At 37.6% G+C, this 19,652-nt stretch overlaps 1 protein-coding gene across 4 annotated transcripts in view; it reads right to left on the bottom strand.

Moving 5' to 3' along the window:
- The window catches only part of LOC103697059 (chlorophyll(ide) b reductase NOL, chloroplastic), a 43,241-nt gene that overhangs the window by 21,404 nt on the left and 2,185 nt on the right, over positions 1–19,652 (bottom strand). For all 4 annotated transcript variants that reach the window (XR_005506583.1, XM_039114620.1, XM_039114619.1 and 1 more), the window contains exons 2-4: positions 19,452–19,573; positions 18,612–18,768; positions 18,270–18,473 (exon numbers count right to left, since the gene is read on the bottom strand). Coding sequence is in view for 3 of the 4 variants with exons in the window: in XM_039114620.1 (XP_038970548.1) it covers positions 18,270–18,473; positions 18,612–18,768; positions 19,452–19,573 (483 nt within the window). In the remaining variant the exon portion in view is untranslated. The remainder of the gene's footprint in view (positions 1–18,269; positions 18,474–18,611; positions 18,769–19,451; positions 19,574–19,652) is intronic.

Below are 19,652 nucleotides of genomic sequence, written 5' to 3'. Positions count from 1 at the left end.
GTGCTATTGACAATGGCACTGCTCACATTATAGTAATCATGAACAATATCCACGCCTTCTGGGGGCTATTTTTGGGATTATCAAACATGTTAGCTTTTTTTAAAGAAAAATTGCAGGATCTTGAAGTTATGTAAGCAAGTCTTATCCAGAAAATGAATGCAATATCAGTTTTTCTTCTCTCCTATGGCATGATGTTGTAGAACAAGTGTGAGGCTTGCAATATTATCTTTTCTCTTCCCTTTACTTTTAACTTCTGTATTTTGTTTCCATATTCTCTATACTTATTTACCTGTCTTTGCCTCATTTTTGCTAGTCTTTCTCTATTATTGATCTTTCTTTTCAGTTTCATTTCCTGTAGGTTTTTGTTTTAGTCATATCAATATCATCTTTTCACCAGAAAATTCCAGCAAACTCTAGACCTTAGCTATTCAATTGCATAAAGCCCTAAAAACCCAATTCAGGTCCTAAAATCCTATCGAAAACTCAGTGATTATCTTGAAATTCTACAGATCTACAGGCTTAGCCCTATCCAAAAGCTTGCCTTCGACTATCCTACATCAAAATGGAACTTACTGATCCATTCCACTAATTATCAAGAGACCATTTCAGTACAACAAGATTGCCACACTAAGTCAAAAAAAACTTGCCAAGAAACTGAACCATATCTCAATGTTAAAAATTAAAACAAAGAGTTGAGCAGGAACTATGGACTATTAATGTTTTAAAAACCTGATATCGGCCATCATAGTGAATGATGTAGACCAAGATAAACCAAGATCTTAGTTTGATTTTGCTGAGATGGAAATGGAAGGTAGGGAGATCTTCGAAATATTTAGTCTAATAAGGAAGTAAAAATGTCGTGCCCCCGATCCGACTTCACGAACCGGAAGTCGTGTCAAGTGTCAACCGCCGCATACTCATAGGGAACCCTCTCTACAAGCATGCAAAGCATCTCAACATGATATCATAAATATGCAGCGAAACAATTTGAATAATAATTTGCAAACTTTATTTCAATAACTAGCTCAATATTTAAATGTCTCACGATTCTAACAATATTTTAGGGTAGTACATCAATTTAAATAAACTCCAATCTCAAATAATTTGTGCCTCTACTAGTCCCTCACCCATATTGAAAACCCCGATCAGGCAAGTTCTCTGAATTTGTAAAAATAAGAAATTGTATAATAAGCAGACAGTCCAGTAAGCAATGATCACTTAAGCTAAACAAAACAGGAAATCATATAGATAATAACTTATAGAAAATATGCATATATGCAGTACCATGGTTTGCCGAACCGGACCGTACCGGCCTGGTACGGACTGGTCCGGCTTGAAACCGGTATCCGGACAGCGTGGAAACCGGTTTCAGCTATTTTTGGGCCGATCTCGACCGGTATGCATGCGTACCGGTCATGTATCGGCTGGTATTGTTCGTGTACCGGTGCGAACCGGCCAGTTCGCACCGGTACATTTTTTTTTTTTTTGAAAGCGCGTGTGGCCCTTTCGGCCACGCGCTTGGGCAAAGCGCCCCGTGTGCGGAGAAGAGCGCCCGCGCAGGCGCGGTGCCACGTGCCCGTGTGCGGGCCCGCATTTCCCAGCCCCGTGCAGTTCCACGCACTGGGGAATTGCGCGCAGGCGCTTTCGCTGCGCTGTGAAACGCCGCGCAGGCGTTTCCCCCGCCTGCCCGCTTCCCCAGCCAGCACGGGCGAGCTTATTAGTGCCACAGTGTGGCATTTAATGCCACTGTGGCATTTATCCCGCGGGCCCACGCGCAGGCACGCGATTTTCCGCCCGCACGCGGTTCCGCACACGGGGGAATGACGCGGTTCCCCGCACTTTGAAGCACCGCACGGGCGTTTCCCCCGCCCGCATAGGGCAGCGTGCCTGTGCGCCCATGCGGGCTCATTAATGCCGCATGGTGGCATTTATCCCACGCGCGGACGCGAAAATCGAAAGAAAAAAATAAAAACTTATCGGTTCATACCAAATATTCGAATCAAATCTTTCTTATGGATTCAAATTCTTTCAAATATTCAATTCATCTTATCAATCCTGAGCTATGACCACATCTTTCCTGCGGCAAGATCATAACAACGGCTTATCTTCTTGCAGTGAGCTGTGCATCATCTTGCAACAAAGTTCTTCCGGACTGCGTATCTGTTTACGGTATGTCGTTCATCATCTTGGACACAACCTTAAGGACAAATCATATGCCAACGTATTAGGCCTCATTGGCGGAGTCCTTAACATAGCTAGGTCGAAATTCAAATAGTTCTAGGTTTCATATTTCAGTTCTAAAATCATGTTGTCTCAAAATTAATCAATCATATCCATAATATTATCATATATCATCACAATATTCCAAAATAACATATTCCGTAATATACTATCCATCAAATTCATGCATCATGAATAATACTACTCAAAAGTCATGAATATAATAATTTAATAATTACTAATAAATTTAAAAAAAAAGTGAAATATTACTTACCCTACGAACGCAATCTAACTAACAGATCTAATTAATCTCAAAAATCCTTCTCGGACCCTATATCCCAAAATTATATTTTTCATTAAAATTTCATCAGAATTATTTTTTTAAAAAATAAAAATCTTAAATTCTATCATCCTTACAGGGTTGATCAAGCAGGAGTGTCCGACACTCCGGTCAGTCTGATCAAAGTGAAATTCATCGAATTATGCTCGGACTAGGGTACAGATGGTTCAATAGAGATCGAGGAGTGGTCAATCAGATCGGAAAGAAGGAATGAAATTGAAAAAATCCAAAAAAAATAGAAAAAAATATAGCACCGATTCTTGACATAAAATCGGACGATCACTGGCCGGAATCAGGGCTTTCAAGGACCACAAAAGAAGGAGAGAGAGGCCAACTAAAGGTTGTCGGATTCTTACCTAGCTTCCGGCGACAGTTGGCAGCAACAACGGCATCAAAAGTGGTCGGCATTCGAGGAGAAAATCATGAAATTCGGGCGACTGTTGATTGGGAACTTGGGCTCTCTGATGTGGTGGAAAAGGGATGAGGAAGGAGCTCTAAATAACACTCGGCCGCAATCAAAATCCAACCTGGAGTCGGATTCTGTCCGCCGAACTCAGGAGGAAGAAGACTCCCATCGGGAGACCTCTTCCCCCACACATGCCACGCACGTGCATCAATTGGTTGGGCCAACTCCTTTGGGCTAGATACTCTGGGCTGGTCAAATGGATCGGGCTCAGATACTTGGTATCACATTCTCTCCCCCTAAAAAAATTCCATCCCCAAAATTTTCTTTCCTTGCGCTTTCAAAAAGTTAGAGATACATAGTTCCAATCTCATATTCAAGTTTCTAAAAATTCTGTTTATCAGTACAACTTCATCATTAGTTCTTATCATAAGAATAAGGTCATATACCTCCAAACTTGATTCTTTTTGTAGATGATGTAAATCAAACTTCTCTCTTATAAACGAAAATCAACATCTTAATTCTGAATAAGAATGTCAAGTTTCTTTGTCAATATATCATCTGCTCTTGATTAATCGATCTATCACAAGATTAGATCATAAACAACTTCAATCCATCCCTAATAGAATATTCATTAAGGTTGATAGTAACCTCAATCTCTTTCAATTAAGGCTGCAAATGGGTCGGGTTGACCTACTACCCGAACCCGAATTATCCATAAAATGCGCATAAAGGCATCAGCCAAGCTAACATTACTGCATTCTATGCTCAAGATTTTACGTAAGGATGGGCATTGTGTCCTCATATTTTCTCAAATGACAAAACTTCTTGATATACTTGAGGATTATCTGACTATAGAATTCAGTCCTAAGACATTTGAAATAGTGGATGGTTCAGTGTCAGTGGTTGATCGTCAAGCAGCAATTGCCCGTTTTAATCAGGACAAAACTCGATTTGTATTCTTATCATCCGCACGCTCTTGTGGCCTTGGGATAAATCTGGCCACAGCAGATACTGTCGTTATATATGATTCAGATTTCAATCCACATACTGATGTACCAGCAATGAATAGAGCACATAGAATTGGGCAATCAAACAGGCTTCTGGTGTACAGGTTCGTGGTACGTGCTAGTGTCGAGGAGCGCATCTTGCAGCTTGCTAAGAAGAAACTGATGCTTGGCCAACCATTCATGAACAAGTCAGAATCTCAAAAGGAAGTGGAGGACATTCTTAGATGGGGAACAGAAGAACTTTTCAATGACTGTGATGCTGTAGATGGGCAAGATCCAAAAGAATCTTCTAGCAGCAAAATTGATGCTGTATACCAGGATAAATGCACTGATGGATGCACAAAGATCGTGTGGGATGAAAATTCAATTTTAAGGTTTCTTGATCAGTCAAACCTTCAGCCAGCAATCTCTGAAAGTGCTGATGGAAAGTTAGAGAATGATATGCTTGGTGCAGTAAAGTGGTGATCATTTACCCAACAATCTGAACCGGACTTGACTCAGACCCGAACTGGACCCAAATATTTTGGATTGGGACCGGATTATACATAGACTCGACCCGACCCGAATGACCTCTTGGGTCAAAAATTGTAGCCGTGGATCCGATCCAACCAAACCCGAATGACCCATTGGGTTGGGTTCGCGTCTAACATTAGAACCCAAACAAGAAACCGGGTTGGGTCGGGATCACTTATGACTCGGTCCGACCCGACCCATTTGCACCCTTGCTTTCAATCAAATAGAGGGTTGATATTAATTGAAGTACAAGCTTCAGATTTAGAAGGAAAGAGGTCTGCACCAAAATATTCCAGCACCAAGTTCAAAAATCGATAATCCACTAATTCTAGTCTCAAGATGCTAAGAATTTTCTTAGCACAGCATAAAATTGGAGAACCTAAGATAATACGGCGACATCCAAAAATCAAAACATTGTCCTTTCATTTAGCAAGAAAATCCTACTATATAAAAAAACAGATTAAGTCTTTTATTATTAAAACTTGTCGAATCAAAAAAATAATACCTCTGACCAACTTAGAAAAATAAGTCAGACCACTATGTTTTGCTGTGCCCTATGATTGAGACCAGGGTATGCCGTACCGGCCCGCACCAGCCGGTACGGGCCCGTACGAACCAGATCAGTGTGGAATCCAGTACCGGAAGCTTATCGTTAGAGAACCGACCAGTACGACTGCCGTACTGGTCGATACCGGTCGTGTACTGGTGATGTACCGGTGCGAACCAACTGGTTGGCACCGATATCATTTTTTTTAATCACAGCGCGCACGCTGTGGTGTCATTCGGGCCACGCGCTCCCTCGGGGCAGAGCACCCCGCGCGGGCGCGATTATCCGCACTGGTTATTCCATATACAAGAATTTCTATTTTTGAATCGATGGTTCATAATATAAGACTTATCTAGTCTTATCAATTTTTTGAATTTTTATTTATCAAATAAATCATCGAAAACTTACAGCGGCTTGCCAAACAAAGACTAAGAGAAAAAAAGTACAGGTATGACAGGCATAACATTTACGATTGGATTTAAAAAGGCATAAGCTTCGGGCAATTTGGTGAAGAAAAAACTATGCGAATAAAAGACAGAGTTAAGATAGATGCAGATTAGACTAAAGATATTAAACATAACACAATTTCGTTCTTGTAGATTAGATAATTTTATTCTAATTGAGTTTTTTTTATAAGGGGAAAAAAAGATAAGTCAAAAAATCTTTTTTTTTTCTTCTAACTCTCCCAAATAAAAATCCTTCCTTCCATTCTCAAATGAGAATACAAGGAATTTCATTTTTATACAATATCTTAACTGAATTCCATGTAATGATCAATGAATTTTTTTGATTCTATATCTACATGTGTTGAATCCTAGCAACAATATATTCCTAATGTATTTATTGGGTTGGGATTGACGAATAACCAATACCAATATTAATGTTTATTAGTGTCAGATAGAAACTCTGTGGCCTTATCGACCCTCGTCCGCGCGTGGACGTGAACCGAAAAAAAAAGGGTCCGGTTCCTACCGGACCGGTTCCGGTACAAACCGGTCTCAAACCGGTCCGGTAGGCGACCAGTACGCCTACCGGTACCGGTTCAGCATACCTTGATTCAGACCATCAAAATTCTTTAGATTCACTAATAACTTTTGATCAAAATACTACTTTGTATTATGCACTAAACTGATCAAAAATTTGAATTTCCAAGTAAAGCCCAAAAAGAAACTTTTGATTCTCATCTCCTAATTTACCTCGAGCGCATCCATCTAGATTAACCCTCGAGTTAATTGATACATTCAAAACCATCATGTAGGCTAGTTACTATAATTCAAATATGAGTTAAATCTTAATTCTCTTGTCAATTTAACTAGACAATTTCAGGTCAAACTCTTACAAGTAAAAACAACTAAAAGAATTTTCTTAATGCTCCACCAAACTAGAAGGCTTTAAATCAACACGAATGAGTAAACCGACTCAATCATCTCTCCTAAAGTTTCATTATCGAGATCTTTAGCATTTATCTAAAATCTTCTATGATAATCATGCAAGACTTAAAATTTCAAATTCTTCACGCAAAACTAGATTTCATCCGCAACCTCAACAATATTGGCAAAAGATTCCTAGATCAACTTATAAAACCAAACTTTGAATTGAAGTTTATTACACACCATAGTCTCCAATAGACAAATCAGATATATTATTTGGATCCAAAGATGGTGATAAAAATTATTAATAATTCTACCAAGATGAATACTTTATAATCTCAAAATAAAATTAATTCTTCAATAAGAAAATAACCTTTTTGCATATTTTTCTTCTACATGCTAGTTTCATTCATAATCCAAACACAGATTCAAACATCGAAGAATATTCCAATTGGGTACCATAAAAATATTTCATAGCCGAAATCTTAAACAACTTTGTATGAATGGATCTTAATTTGCCCCTAGAAATTTTCTTCAAAATCAAGCAATATCACAGTTACCTCCATATCAATCTTTGAGTTTCCAAGTTGACTTAAATAACAAATAATCACAATGCATGATAATATTCCATGGTCAATCCTCTTGCACTTAATTTAGATCCAAATCTAACTAAATATAATTTGATTCCTAGATTGCCCAACCTTCCATCATGTGTCAAACCTTATAAATAAATTTTATCATAATTCCTTGGTAACCTTTTCATACATAATCGCAAAGGCTAAACAGAAAATCTTTTAAGTAGCTTACAATGCAATCGACATAGATTTACGTCCCAATATCTCTAGTGTCTACCCACCTACACTCATCCTATGCCAAATTTTCTTGTCTTAGAATTTTATCCACTTATGCTTTGATACCATTTGTAACAACTCAGAATCTCACCTAAAAAAGCTAGCCGGAAGGTATTATTTAGGTTCTTTGATCCTATATAAGTATCCAAGATCGACCCAGAGAATAACCGATGTAGGATTAAACACGCGCTCACACGAGTCCTCACATGTTCCTTCCGTTTAAGCCTTGGTGATCTTGCTAGGCTAAGGGTTCAAATTCATTCAAATCTAGTCACGAGCACCACGATCGGCTCGTGGTCAACCTCCATGAACCCATATTGCAGTTTTTCTAGTCCATATACGTCGCAAGCCAGGTCCCCTCATATACCATTCTGTCACGTCCCCAACCTGAGTTCACGAACTGGAGGTCATGTCGCCGCATATTTATAAGGAACCCTCCCAACAAATATATAAGGCATCTCAATATGATATCATAAGTATGCAGCAGAATAATTTAAATAATAAAATGCAAACATTATTTTAATAACTAGCTCAATATTTAAATATCTCATGATTCTAATAATATTCTAGGATAGTACATTAATTTAAATAAACCCTAATCTAAGATAATTTGTGCATCTGCTAGTCGCTCTCCTATATTGAAAACCATGATCAGGCTAGTTCTCTGAATCTATAAAAAATAAAAAATCGTATAATGAGCTAGACAGTTCAGCAAGCAATGATCACTTTAGCCAAACAAATCAGGTAATCAAATAGATAATAATTTGCAGAAAATAGGCATATATGCAGTACTAATATATGAATCAAATATTTTTTTAAAATAATAAATTTTTGTTCATGAATTCAAATTCTTTCAAATATTCAATTCATCTTATTAATTTTGAGCTATGACCACATCTTTCCTGTGGTAGGATCATAACAATGGCTAATCTTCTTGCAGTAAGCTGCGCATCATCTTGCAGCAAAGTCCTTCAAGACCGCATATCTGCTTACAGTATGTCGCTCTTCATCTTGGACACAACTTTTAGGGCAAATCATGTGTAAATGTATTAACCCCTATTGGCAGGATCCTCAACATAACCAGATCGAAATTCAGATAGTTCTAAATTTCATATTTCAATTTTAAAATCATGCGGTGTCAAATTCAATCAATCATAATATTTCAAAATAATATATTCTGTAATATACTATCCATCAATTCCATGCATCATGAATAAGACCACTCAAAAGTTATGAATATAACAATTTAATAACTGCTGATAAATTTAGAAAAAGTGAAACATCACTTACCTTGCAAATGCAATCCAAGTAATACATCTAATTAATCTCAAAAAAAATTTTAGAGCCCAATATCCAAAAATTATATTTTTTATTAAAATTTTATCATAATTATTTTTTTAAAAATAAAAATTTTAAATTCCAATATCCTCCTAGAGCTGACCAAGCGAGAGTGCCCAACACTCCGGTTTGTCCGATCAAGGTGAAATTCATCAAATCATGCTCGAACTAGGGCACAGATGGTTCAACAGAGATTAGAGGATAATCAAATCTAACAATATTCGGAAAGGGCCAAGGTGGGGGCCGGTGTTCCATCCATCGAACATAAATCAAGGCCCTTCATCAAGGTCAATCCAAAATCACTGTGAAGAGTCCCTACTGGATCCAACTACCCTAGAGAGAGTAGAGAGAAAGTCCAGATAGAGAGAGAAACTTTGTAGAAAGAAACAAAAGAGAGTAAGGATGAAAAAGAGAGAAAAGAGAGAGAAAAAAGCTTCTCTCTCTACCAAGGAAGAGGAGTGGTTGCTGGTGGAAGACGAGAGGCCCAGGGAACCACGACCGACCAATTGATGGTCAGCGGTCGGTGGTAGCAGGTGGCCAGTGGCGGAAATTCAGCCGAAAATAGGAGTCACTACCCCTTACATCATGTAACCGAGGCTTTCCAACGGTCGAAGCCTCGACCACGGCTGCAAAGCATCGTGAGGAACCAAACGGAGGCCTTGGTGACAAATCTGGCAGCATCATCGGCTGAAAAAGGAATAAAATTGAAAAATCTAAAGAAAAATAGGAGAAAACAGAGCACTCATTCTTAATAAAAAATTCGGCGATCAACTGGCCGGAATCAAGGCTTCCAAGGACCACGGAAAAAGAAGAGAGAGGCGAATTAACGGTTGCCAGATTCTTACTTAGCTTCGGACGACGGTTGGCAAGAGCAACAATGTCGGAAGTCGTCGGCATTCGAGGAGAAAAATCAAGAAATTCCGGCGACGACGTTGATTGGGAAATTGGGCTCTCCGATGTGGTAGAAGAGGGATCAGGAAGGAGCTCTAAATAGAGCTCAGCCGTGATCAGAATCCGGCCTAGAGTCGGATTCCGTCCATCAAACTCGAAAGGAAGAAGACTCCCATTGAGAGTCCTCTTCTCTCCTCGCACGTGCCACACACGTGCATCAATTGGTTGGGCCAAATACTTTGGGCCGGTCAAATGGGCCAGTCCCAGATACTGGGTATCACAAAAAATGTGATAAAAATACTGACTAGTATGTTGGGTTATACCAGGCTTGATCATAATGGCCATGATACATATACATATAGCAATATATATACATATAATATACATATACATACGTGTGTGTACTTGCATCATATTGGTAAGTGCCCAATACATATACTTTTGGTTTTGTTAGACACCTAGATTAGCTAAAATAGTTAAAAATCCTTCCTTAACAGCATCTTTCGTAAAATTTTTCAGATATCAGTTTTGGTAAAAAAACATTTTTACTAAAACTTCCTAACCAAACAGCACCACAAAGTGACTCCAGAAGCAATTGAAAATATTGGCTAGTATGTTGGTACCATATCGGCCAATATCCTAGAATATAATGTGGTTTATACCAAACTTGATGATAAGAGCCAAGATACATATACATATACTTATGCATATACATATACATATATGCATATGTATGTGTGTGTGCATGCATTGTATTGGTGACTGCCTGATACCGATTCAAGTCAAGAGCTCGGCCATGACGGAAACCATGCTCACCATAATGTCCCGATTATTCAAATAGAAAATGGTTTAAGGAGTTCTGCACCCTAGCATAATTTATGAATTCTCAAATCTACAACTCAATTTTGTTATTTTCTTCACATCCTTGTATTTGAAAACCCACAATAGAAGTTCAATTTTGGAAAAATTTACAAATGACAGTTTTTTTCCTTCTTTTGTCCTTCTTTCTTTTCTATTCATTTTGGAGAACTTACAGGTGGCGTAGTTTAGTGCATAGACCTATACCACCTGAATTGTACATACTTCATGAATAGGTGCTGTTTGGTCATCAGTTTTATCAAAGTTGTTTTCAGAAAATCAGTTTTGTAAAAAACAAAATTTTGACAAAACTGGGAGAACCTGATTCGAGGAAAATGAACTACAGGTCTCTTATAACACCTATTTTTGTGGTTTTGTGAGATACCTGGATTTGCTAAAATAGTTAAAAAAAAAAAAAAGTTTACTTAACAGAAACTTTCATAAAATTTGGCAGGTATCAGTTTTAGTAATAAAAAAAAAACTGTTACTAAAACTTCCTAACCAGACAGCACTACAAAGTAAGGGTAAAAGCTAATGACTTATGTTTGTGCATATTATGATCCTAATGTTTAGAAGCTAATGACATATTTTGAGAATTGGATGATACAAGCACCACATGATATGAATTAGACTCCAATATATGGAGAAGCTTATACTCAAAAAGAAAGAAATTAGCCGGAGACATTTCAATATCACTATAAAATTGATCAACCTTGCTTCTTATATCAAAGCAATAGCTGAACTATAGAAATTGACCAAAGAGCAAATCTCGCGCGGTGAGGGTGAAAGCTTACATACGTACAGACTAAGAAAGGCATTTTGGAACCAGTCAGCCACTGCACCTAGCTATATTTCCAAAATTCCAATCTTCAGATGACTATTAACGGAGCACTTAATTCACTTGTCCAACATACACTTGAAGTAATTTTCAATATAAAAACTGGCAATTTTCTTTAGATCCCAATAACGGCTTAATCCTTTATAGAAGTAGAATAATGGCATAGCTGAAGAATTTGAAAGGCAAAAAGCAAAACTGAAATGAACAGCTACATGAAAACCTGTGGGAAGTTCCGGGAACTAATAATATTAGTAAAGGAAAAATGCGGAAAATTTTTGGAGGGGCTTGGAATAGGACCTTTGGTGGAGCCGGTGATGAGGACATTATAAGGGGGAACCATGGGTTCGAGCGCTCCCTTATCCGCAGATTCCGCCCGGATTCCCCTGAGATTCCGGCGCCGAGGCCCAAGATTCCAGCCGCCAGGGGAGACAGCAGGGGAGCCGAGGCTCCGCTGCAGGCCTGCCGGCTTGGAGAGCGGGGCGGGGCGAGCGGCGGGGCCGGGACGACGGGAGTAGGAGAGGGAGATGGCGTGAAAGGAGACGGAAGCCATAGAGAACACGCCTGTGGACCAGGATGGCAGGATATCTATTTTCAAGATTCCAAGGGGAGGGAGGGGAATCAAGTATGTTGCGATTGGTACTGCTATAGTAGGGTAGCATCAATAGTAGCCGTTGTACAGGTACATTCATGTAATTACGACTATTAATATAATAACCAGTTAAGATGCAAGTCCAAATGCATGCCTTTTTTTCATCAGTAAACGTCCTGGAAGTTGGGTAAAATCTTGTTCATATTAAATCTAATAGAAGTATTGATGTAGTGATAACACCTTTCCAAATTAACATATAAATGTCACATCAAAAAAAACACTCAATGGTAAAAATAATGCAATCTACTTCTATCTGCTAATGGTAAATACTTTTGAGGCCGGCTTCATGCGACGTGCTGCAAAGCCTGAAACTATATCCGGCCGCAATAAAAATCTTTGATGCACTAGCCAGTGGAAACCCATTGAAGGATCATAGTTCTTGAGACCAACTTCCTTAGGTGGGATTATTCTATCTGATCAGTTGTATGCTGTCATCCTGTAGTTTAGGTTATATTTGGATGAGAGCCGGCAAGATTTGTTGGACACCATTACTAGCCAAGTGGCTATGGTGCCAAGGTTATTTGTTGATTAACAGGAGACTTTTTGGACTCTGACTGTAAAGCAAGTTAAAAAACTTGTCATCATATCGATCGTTTGATCATTATCAGATACCACAATATCCACAAGCGAATCATGATGTAATAAAGCCATCCAACGCTAGCTCTGGAGAAATTTAACTTTCAAAAGCACCTCATACGGGAAGGGCAAGGTTGAATATGGCATCGGTGAATCTTTACGTTCCAAAGATCAAAGTGGTCAAGAGGATCCACCGGTAAGTATGGATGTCACAGATCACGCCAAGCCAAAATATATTTACTGCTTCAGCTAATATCAAGCTGACCTTGGAATCGAGGTTGAATTTTGGACATGCATATACGTGATTAAGTGAAAAGAGGAATACTACGGTCCAGGAGTTATTACAGGAGGACAAATTCTTTCCCCAGGGGTAGTCGAGATTTTCTTATCTACAATGGAATGATCAAGCTGGTAAATTTCCAAGGGCACACAAGGTTCCTGAGTTTTAAGAATTTTCTAGAGATGATAATCTTTTCTGTGTGGAGCACATATATAGGACAATCTTCTATCCAGTATGGTGAAGCCGGAAATAATGACTTCCTTAAGCTCAAGCTCTTTGTGAACTTATCAACATGATTGGCCTTTACTTGGTATGTCAATTTGTAGCCAAATTCTATCCATACGTGGAACGAGTTGGAAAGTCAATTCCATGCACAGATCTACAGAACAAAACCTATGATATCGGTAGCCGACATAACTAGACTGACTCAGCAGCCCACGGCATCGGTTGAGAGGTATATAGCCAAGTTCAAAAGAGACAAAAATAGATGCTGCACCTCACCTAGAGAGGATAAATATATTAAAATTGCGCAAAACAGCTTGAATTTGAAGTTTGTAGGGCAAGAATTTGTAAATCTTTTCCAGCTCACAAGATAGATGGCAAATTATGAGACTATTCTCACGAAAGATAAGCAAAGAAGGTATCCAAGAGAATATACATATGCAGGAACTATGAGATTTCAGCTATCAAAACTGTTGCTCGCTTTTGTGGATGCTAGAGGGGTTGGATCAAGATACTAGGTGGACCAATGCATGGGCATGCATTAAACCTTCAAAGACTTCCACTAGGATGCCGCCCTTCAGAGGGCAGCAACTAAAAGACTAAACTAAGAGAAATGAAGGATATCACTATTTAAAAATAAAAGAGATACAAATATAAAAATGTAGTAATCATTCGGAAAAAGGGTCTCATTCCAAGGTTACAACTTTGAATCTATACATGACCTCCTAAATCCCCAGACAGATGTCTAATCATTAACTTTCCATTTGTCCACCCATTTGTGCCTTTCTAGCCACTTCTTAATAGTTACCATTTATGGTTTAACATCTAGGCTAGGCCTTATCCCCACTCTTCATGTTCCGACCGTTTGGTAGCTATCCATCAACTCTTCAATTTAGTTATGCCTAATGTTTTGCCCTAGGCTGATAGTTTGTTAACCCAATGAATTGATTTTGATGACAATAAAACATTCAAGTATGTTACTAGTGAGATAGTGTATTTTTGGAGAATTTTGATCTATTGTATGGGGAAGCTTGATGAGATTAAAAGCTTCAAACTTTTCTCCAACTTTGAGATTTGAACTTTTGAGATTTCTCCTTGCTTACTTCTGCAGTAGAGGAGTCGACTCCAGTTTGATAGGAGTCAGCCTTGGGTGTCCACAGGACAAAACAGAAGAGCTCAAATTTTTAAGACATCAAAAGTCAACCCCATATAGAGAGGAGTCTACTCCAGTATTCTAGAAGCCAACTCTAAGTTAGCAGGAGTCGACTCCTAAAGTGCCATGTACCAGCAAAAGTAGAAGACTGCAATTTTCAAACACTTTAAAAATCGAGCCCAAAACACTAAGAGTCAACCTCAAGAGAGCAGGAGTTGACTCCAAGATGTTATAGGATCAAAAATAGAAGACTATAATTTTTGAACCACTTCAAGAATCGACTCCAATAGATTAGGAGTTGACAATAGGATTTTAGGAGTCAACTTCAGCAAACCAGAAGTCGATCCCTTTGCGTCTGATGGCCTTTAACAGCTAGTTTCCTATAGTTGCCTAACGTGCAAACTTTGCATTTATGGCTCCATTCTCCTCTCCAACAGCTATAAATGGCTATAAACAGTTAGCTATGACTTTCATCTATGAAAGAGAACTTCCAAATGCTAAAAATGCGAGCTTCAACATCCATCTTTTGAGATCTACCACAAAATCAAAAATAGAGCAAAAGGGGGAAATGAGAAAGTATTGAAATATGTTCACTTCAAGTTCCTAGTTTTTAGAGTAATCAAATTTGAGGTGCAATGAGACCAAATCCAACCTCTATAGAGGTTCTGTTACATTATATTCTTTTTCTTTCTTTTGTGCATAAGATTAGGTGATTTCGTGTGGGGTTTTAGTGTGGCTGACACCATGAAAATCACCTATTTGTTGTAAGATTTGGCTATACTTATGAAATAAGTAGGTTGCAGTCAATTTTTTGGAAAAATCAACTAAGTTTTACTAAACCTAGAAATCAACAAGGAGTTTCTAAGGTTTTGAACTCAGGTTGGCCTGGTTGTACTAGTAAATCAGCTTGGTTTGGTTGATTACCAAGAAAAATCAATTGAATTTGGTTTCGAGCCCAAAAAAATAATTGTACTATAATCTTGTGGAATAGATTAAGTAGAGTGCTTAAGGAGATTGCTTTGGAAAGTAGGAGTGAGTTCGCTTCGAACCATTATAAACCTTATGCCTTTCTTTTTTGTGTGCTTTCTCATTTTATATCTTTATCTTTTATTTACTTCACTTGCCAAAACTTTGCCAAGTTACACCTGCTACACCTTGCTTGAAAAATGTTTTCATATTACCAGCACTTAGAGAGCATTTGTAATAAAATTAAATAATCTAGCTATTTAATTCAGACTTATTCAAGTTTAGTTCATATTTGCATAAATATTATTTCAGATTTTCAAAAGTCTTTGTAAACCCAATTCACCCCTTTTTTGAGTTGTCATTTTGGACAATAATTGGTATTAGATTGGATGCCCTTTTACACTAATTTTGTGGACCTAACTGTCTGGAGCCCAAAGTTCTGAATGGCAACCCTTGTTGGAATATCTTCCATTGAAGGACACTCTTTTGTAAGCCCTCTCTTCTTTAGTGGCTTTGATTATACTTATTAGAAGGTCCAAATGAAAATTTTTATTCAAGTACAAAATTATAATTTATGATATATAATATTACACAGCCCATACACACCCAATAAGATTATAAATGTGGTTTAGGTTCCAAACATTCAAGTAAATGGGATAATAATGAAAAGAAACTAGCTTAATTAAATGCAAAGAAAATAAATATACTTTATTGTGTACTTAATAAAAAATAAATTTAATAAAATATGTACATGTTCTTCTAAAAATTAGAAATAATTCATTAAGGTATTAAACAAGTAAAAACATCAAAAACTAATATGTTAGCACATAAATATGAAGTGTCTAAAGTCGAATAAGATGAATCTATTTCTAAAATATTTTCAAGATTTACAAATAATTGAAATCATTGGAAAAATCATATACTCATGCTAATCTTGTCAGAAAGGTACTCAAATCTTTGCCCAGGTTTTGGGAAGTGAAAGTCACAACTATTTAAGAGGTAAAGAATCTAAATCAGCTACCTTTGGAGGAGCTCTGAGTTCCCTCATGACCCATGAGCTAATTGTGAAGAATCAAGAAGAGAAAAGCAATAAGAGGAAGAAAATGATAGCATTCAAGTTATCAAATCAAGTAGACAACTAGAAACTAAGGAATTTGGTGATGAAGATCTATCATCAATCATCAAAAAATTTAGAATATTCTGAAAAAGAAGCAAGAAAAAAGAAAAAAAGCTTCAACTGAGGAGGAGCCAAGTAAAGAAAATAAAAAAAAAAGCATAAAGAAAAAAAAAAAAAGCTTCAGCTAAGGATGAGCTAAGCAAGAAAAAGAAGAAGAAAACAATTTAGAGTGCCATAGAGAACTTCAGCTTAAAAGAAAAACAAGAGATAAATCAACTTATTCTTGAACCCAAAGTGCCCTGATGCATTAAATCTGAATGTAAATCTCTAAGAACTTGTTAAAGGCTTGGTTAAAAATTCTTGTTAAAAGCTTTGATACATTGAATCTGATTTTTCAAGCTTGAATCTTTAAAATTTTCAATTGCTTTATTTTTCTTAACATTCTCTAAATATCAATATGCACTTATTTGATGCCAACAAAAAGAAAGAAAAAGTAGGTTGAGTATATGCTTAATTGAATTAATATGTTGAAATGAACTTAAAGAAAATGTCTACCATTGAAAGAAGTGAAGTTTCAAAAACCAAAAAAGTTATCTGAAAATCAATATATTCTGATAATTGAATAGAAAATTTGCTTGACTTAACTAGAATATTTTGTGAAGCCATGAAGTATATTCTAATAAGTGCACAAATATCATTGTTTTGATACTACTGAAACATATATGCCTCTAAATTCTCAAGAATCCAAGTTAAAGATCTCATTTGATGGGTATTAGACCAAAAATTCCACCACTTATCACCGTATTACATACCATTAAGTACGTATGCTACCACCCATCTGACCACCCCAGCATTCAAAGCGTACACCCAATCAGGCTACAGTAAGTAATTCATAAATCAGAAAAGAAATTAGCATGATATTAGCAGGAAAACAACCATACATGTTCATGCCGCAACAATATCTTCAACAAACAAAGAAACAAAAGTAGAAAACACAGAAAGATAACTCCAATGCCGAGCTGATCTAAAACTAAGTATGCTGCTGTCAGCCATCAATTATCTGCGGGCCAAGATATTCCACACCATCCATTTCCAAGTCCTTGGGAATGTCGATCTCTTCCAACCATCTGAGATTATCATACTTTCCTTCTTGGGAAGAATCATAATCTGCAAACATGTTCATGAAAAGCCTCAGTGGGTAACTAACAGAGTGGCTGGTTTGGAGGAACCATGCTAACTTCAAAGCAACCGGTCGGATTAGGGGCCCTGATGGTTTTTTATGCAACAGCTAAGCTGCTCAACAAATAGCATACCAACTAAAGAAACGGGGCTGCCTAATTTAAATCATTATCACCCCTATAGTAAACACCTTTCCTTGGGCCACAATGAAATATTACAATACATTGCTTAATGTTTATCAAAGCCGTTTTAGTCAATGGAGATTGGGCACCGACATGATCCCATCCATGCTTTTATATTACTTCATTGGGGCAAAGAAAGAAACCTGTGATAGCATATATATATAATGTGAAATGAACGAGATACGTACCCATAGCATGTACACATGAATGTATGCTAGAATGTGCAACCACATATTTTTTGCATTTATCCTACACATATAAAGATTCAATGGGCAATTAACAATCAACCAGGTACTCTGATAGTAAAATCTGTGCTACTAAGCCAGGCCATAGCCTAGTATTATTATAAAAAACCGTGTGATTGTAGTGATACAATAAATTGCATATCTATACATGACAGTGGCATGACTATAAGGACTGCTCAATATGTAGGCATGTATTGTATTAGGCATGACTATAGAGGTATCTGACTTAACAGATACTTGTTAAGCTTCTTATGACAGGGTTCGACAGAACTAACTTGTTTGTCTTCATGAAGTGCCTGAAAAGCAAGGTTTGTATTAAAGCATGTAATCAGTTATTATGGGAAGAATCCTTCATTTACACCACTAACATATCCAAAATTGCACGACCTCAATTACAACAGCTCCCCAAAAGTGTACATGACAAGAACTTGGATCTTACAGGCAGGGCAAACATGTTATGCTGAGACAGCAGATTATTGTTGTTAAGGCAATTAGCATATTTTTGGCGAAATGCTGCTTACCTGAATCGCTGGTGTAAGGATGATCATGGTAATATGTGCAGTCACGGCCATCTTCTGTTGAGTAAGGGGGTCCAAGGACGTCAAGCACCGCACATGGTGTGATGGCTCTGAAGGTGTGCATGTTCCCTCCAGAAGTTGGATAGAGAATACATGTGTTACATGGGGCAGTGAAATCAGAATCAACCACCAATTTTGCCAGTCTCACTGCAAGATTAACATATTTAATCAAACACATAAGCTAACGCATAGAAATACACTATGTTAAATTCGTGTGCGCACAGGCGCATACGCACAGAGGGGGGGGGGGGGGGGGGGGGGGCAGAGAGAGAGAGAGAGACATACACTGAGATGAGCCCTTGGAGTCGGTAGATATAACTGGATCAACCCAGTCATATGATTTTATATGCATTGACCCTACAAGTAGTTTGCTAAAAACAGTCATCCCTGGATGGTTGTGAAGAGGAATTACTGCTGTTGGGGGCAAGAAGAATATACACATCTGCGAAATTATTCAGGGATTCAGGGAGTGGTGAACTATTCAGCGAAGCAGTTCGGTAGTATTCAATAAGTTCCTAATATAACTGAACAAGACATTCCGAAAAAAAAAAGAAGAAGAAGCTCTAATTTGTTCTCTCAGAGAGTTAAAAGGCTCCACATCAGTTGAAACGAAAAAACGACAGCTGCATTCTTTAACACCATCGTTAAGATTTGTCTGCATTAGATATAATTACTCAAACTTCCAAAATCTAATCAAGTTCTTCCTGAGCTCTATTCAAAATGAAAATGTAATGGATAAAAAAAAATACATTTTAAACATATAAGTAAGTGTTATTTTGTGGCAAATGATATGCAAAATTTTTTCAACGACTTGCAAATTTCTTCCTTTTCATTGAATTTTATTAGTTTCACCCTCTCACCAATATGATCCTGTGCCACATTTCCAGTTCGCCTCAGATCATTCTACAAGTCTTTGTACTTTTTACTATGTGGTATAATGTTCTAACTTTAGCCTTCCCATTAGACTTTTAAGTCACAACCTATGATTACCCTTGCTTGGTCAATAATAAGAACAGAAACACTTTCTATTAGTCACATAATATAACAAGACAGCCAGAATACTTGCTTGCAGGAGCATGCTAGCAAACATAGCAAGCTTTGCTGATTAACACAAGCTCATCTTACCGAAAAGTTGTTGCACTTGTACACCGTTGAATATGTAATCCGTGGAGTTCCGTTAACAGCATTCCTGGACTTGAAGAATAGTATATCAGAGCTTAGGCCAACATCCTCTGGTCTCATTTTGTCTGTAACGAATCGCATCAAATGGTCAGATCTCCCGTTAACTGAATTATCAACTATATATGTACATAGAAGTAGAAAAAC

The sequence above is a fragment of the Phoenix dactylifera genome, chromosome 16 (genome assembly GCF_009389715.1).
Source record: "Phoenix dactylifera cultivar Barhee BC4 chromosome 16, palm_55x_up_171113_PBpolish2nd_filt_p, whole genome shotgun sequence".
Classification (NCBI taxonomy): Eukaryota; Viridiplantae; Streptophyta; class Magnoliopsida; order Arecales; family Arecaceae; genus Phoenix; species Phoenix dactylifera.
The sequence above is the reverse complement of the archived record's forward strand: the minus strand, read 5'-3'. Positions and strand labels throughout refer to the sequence as shown.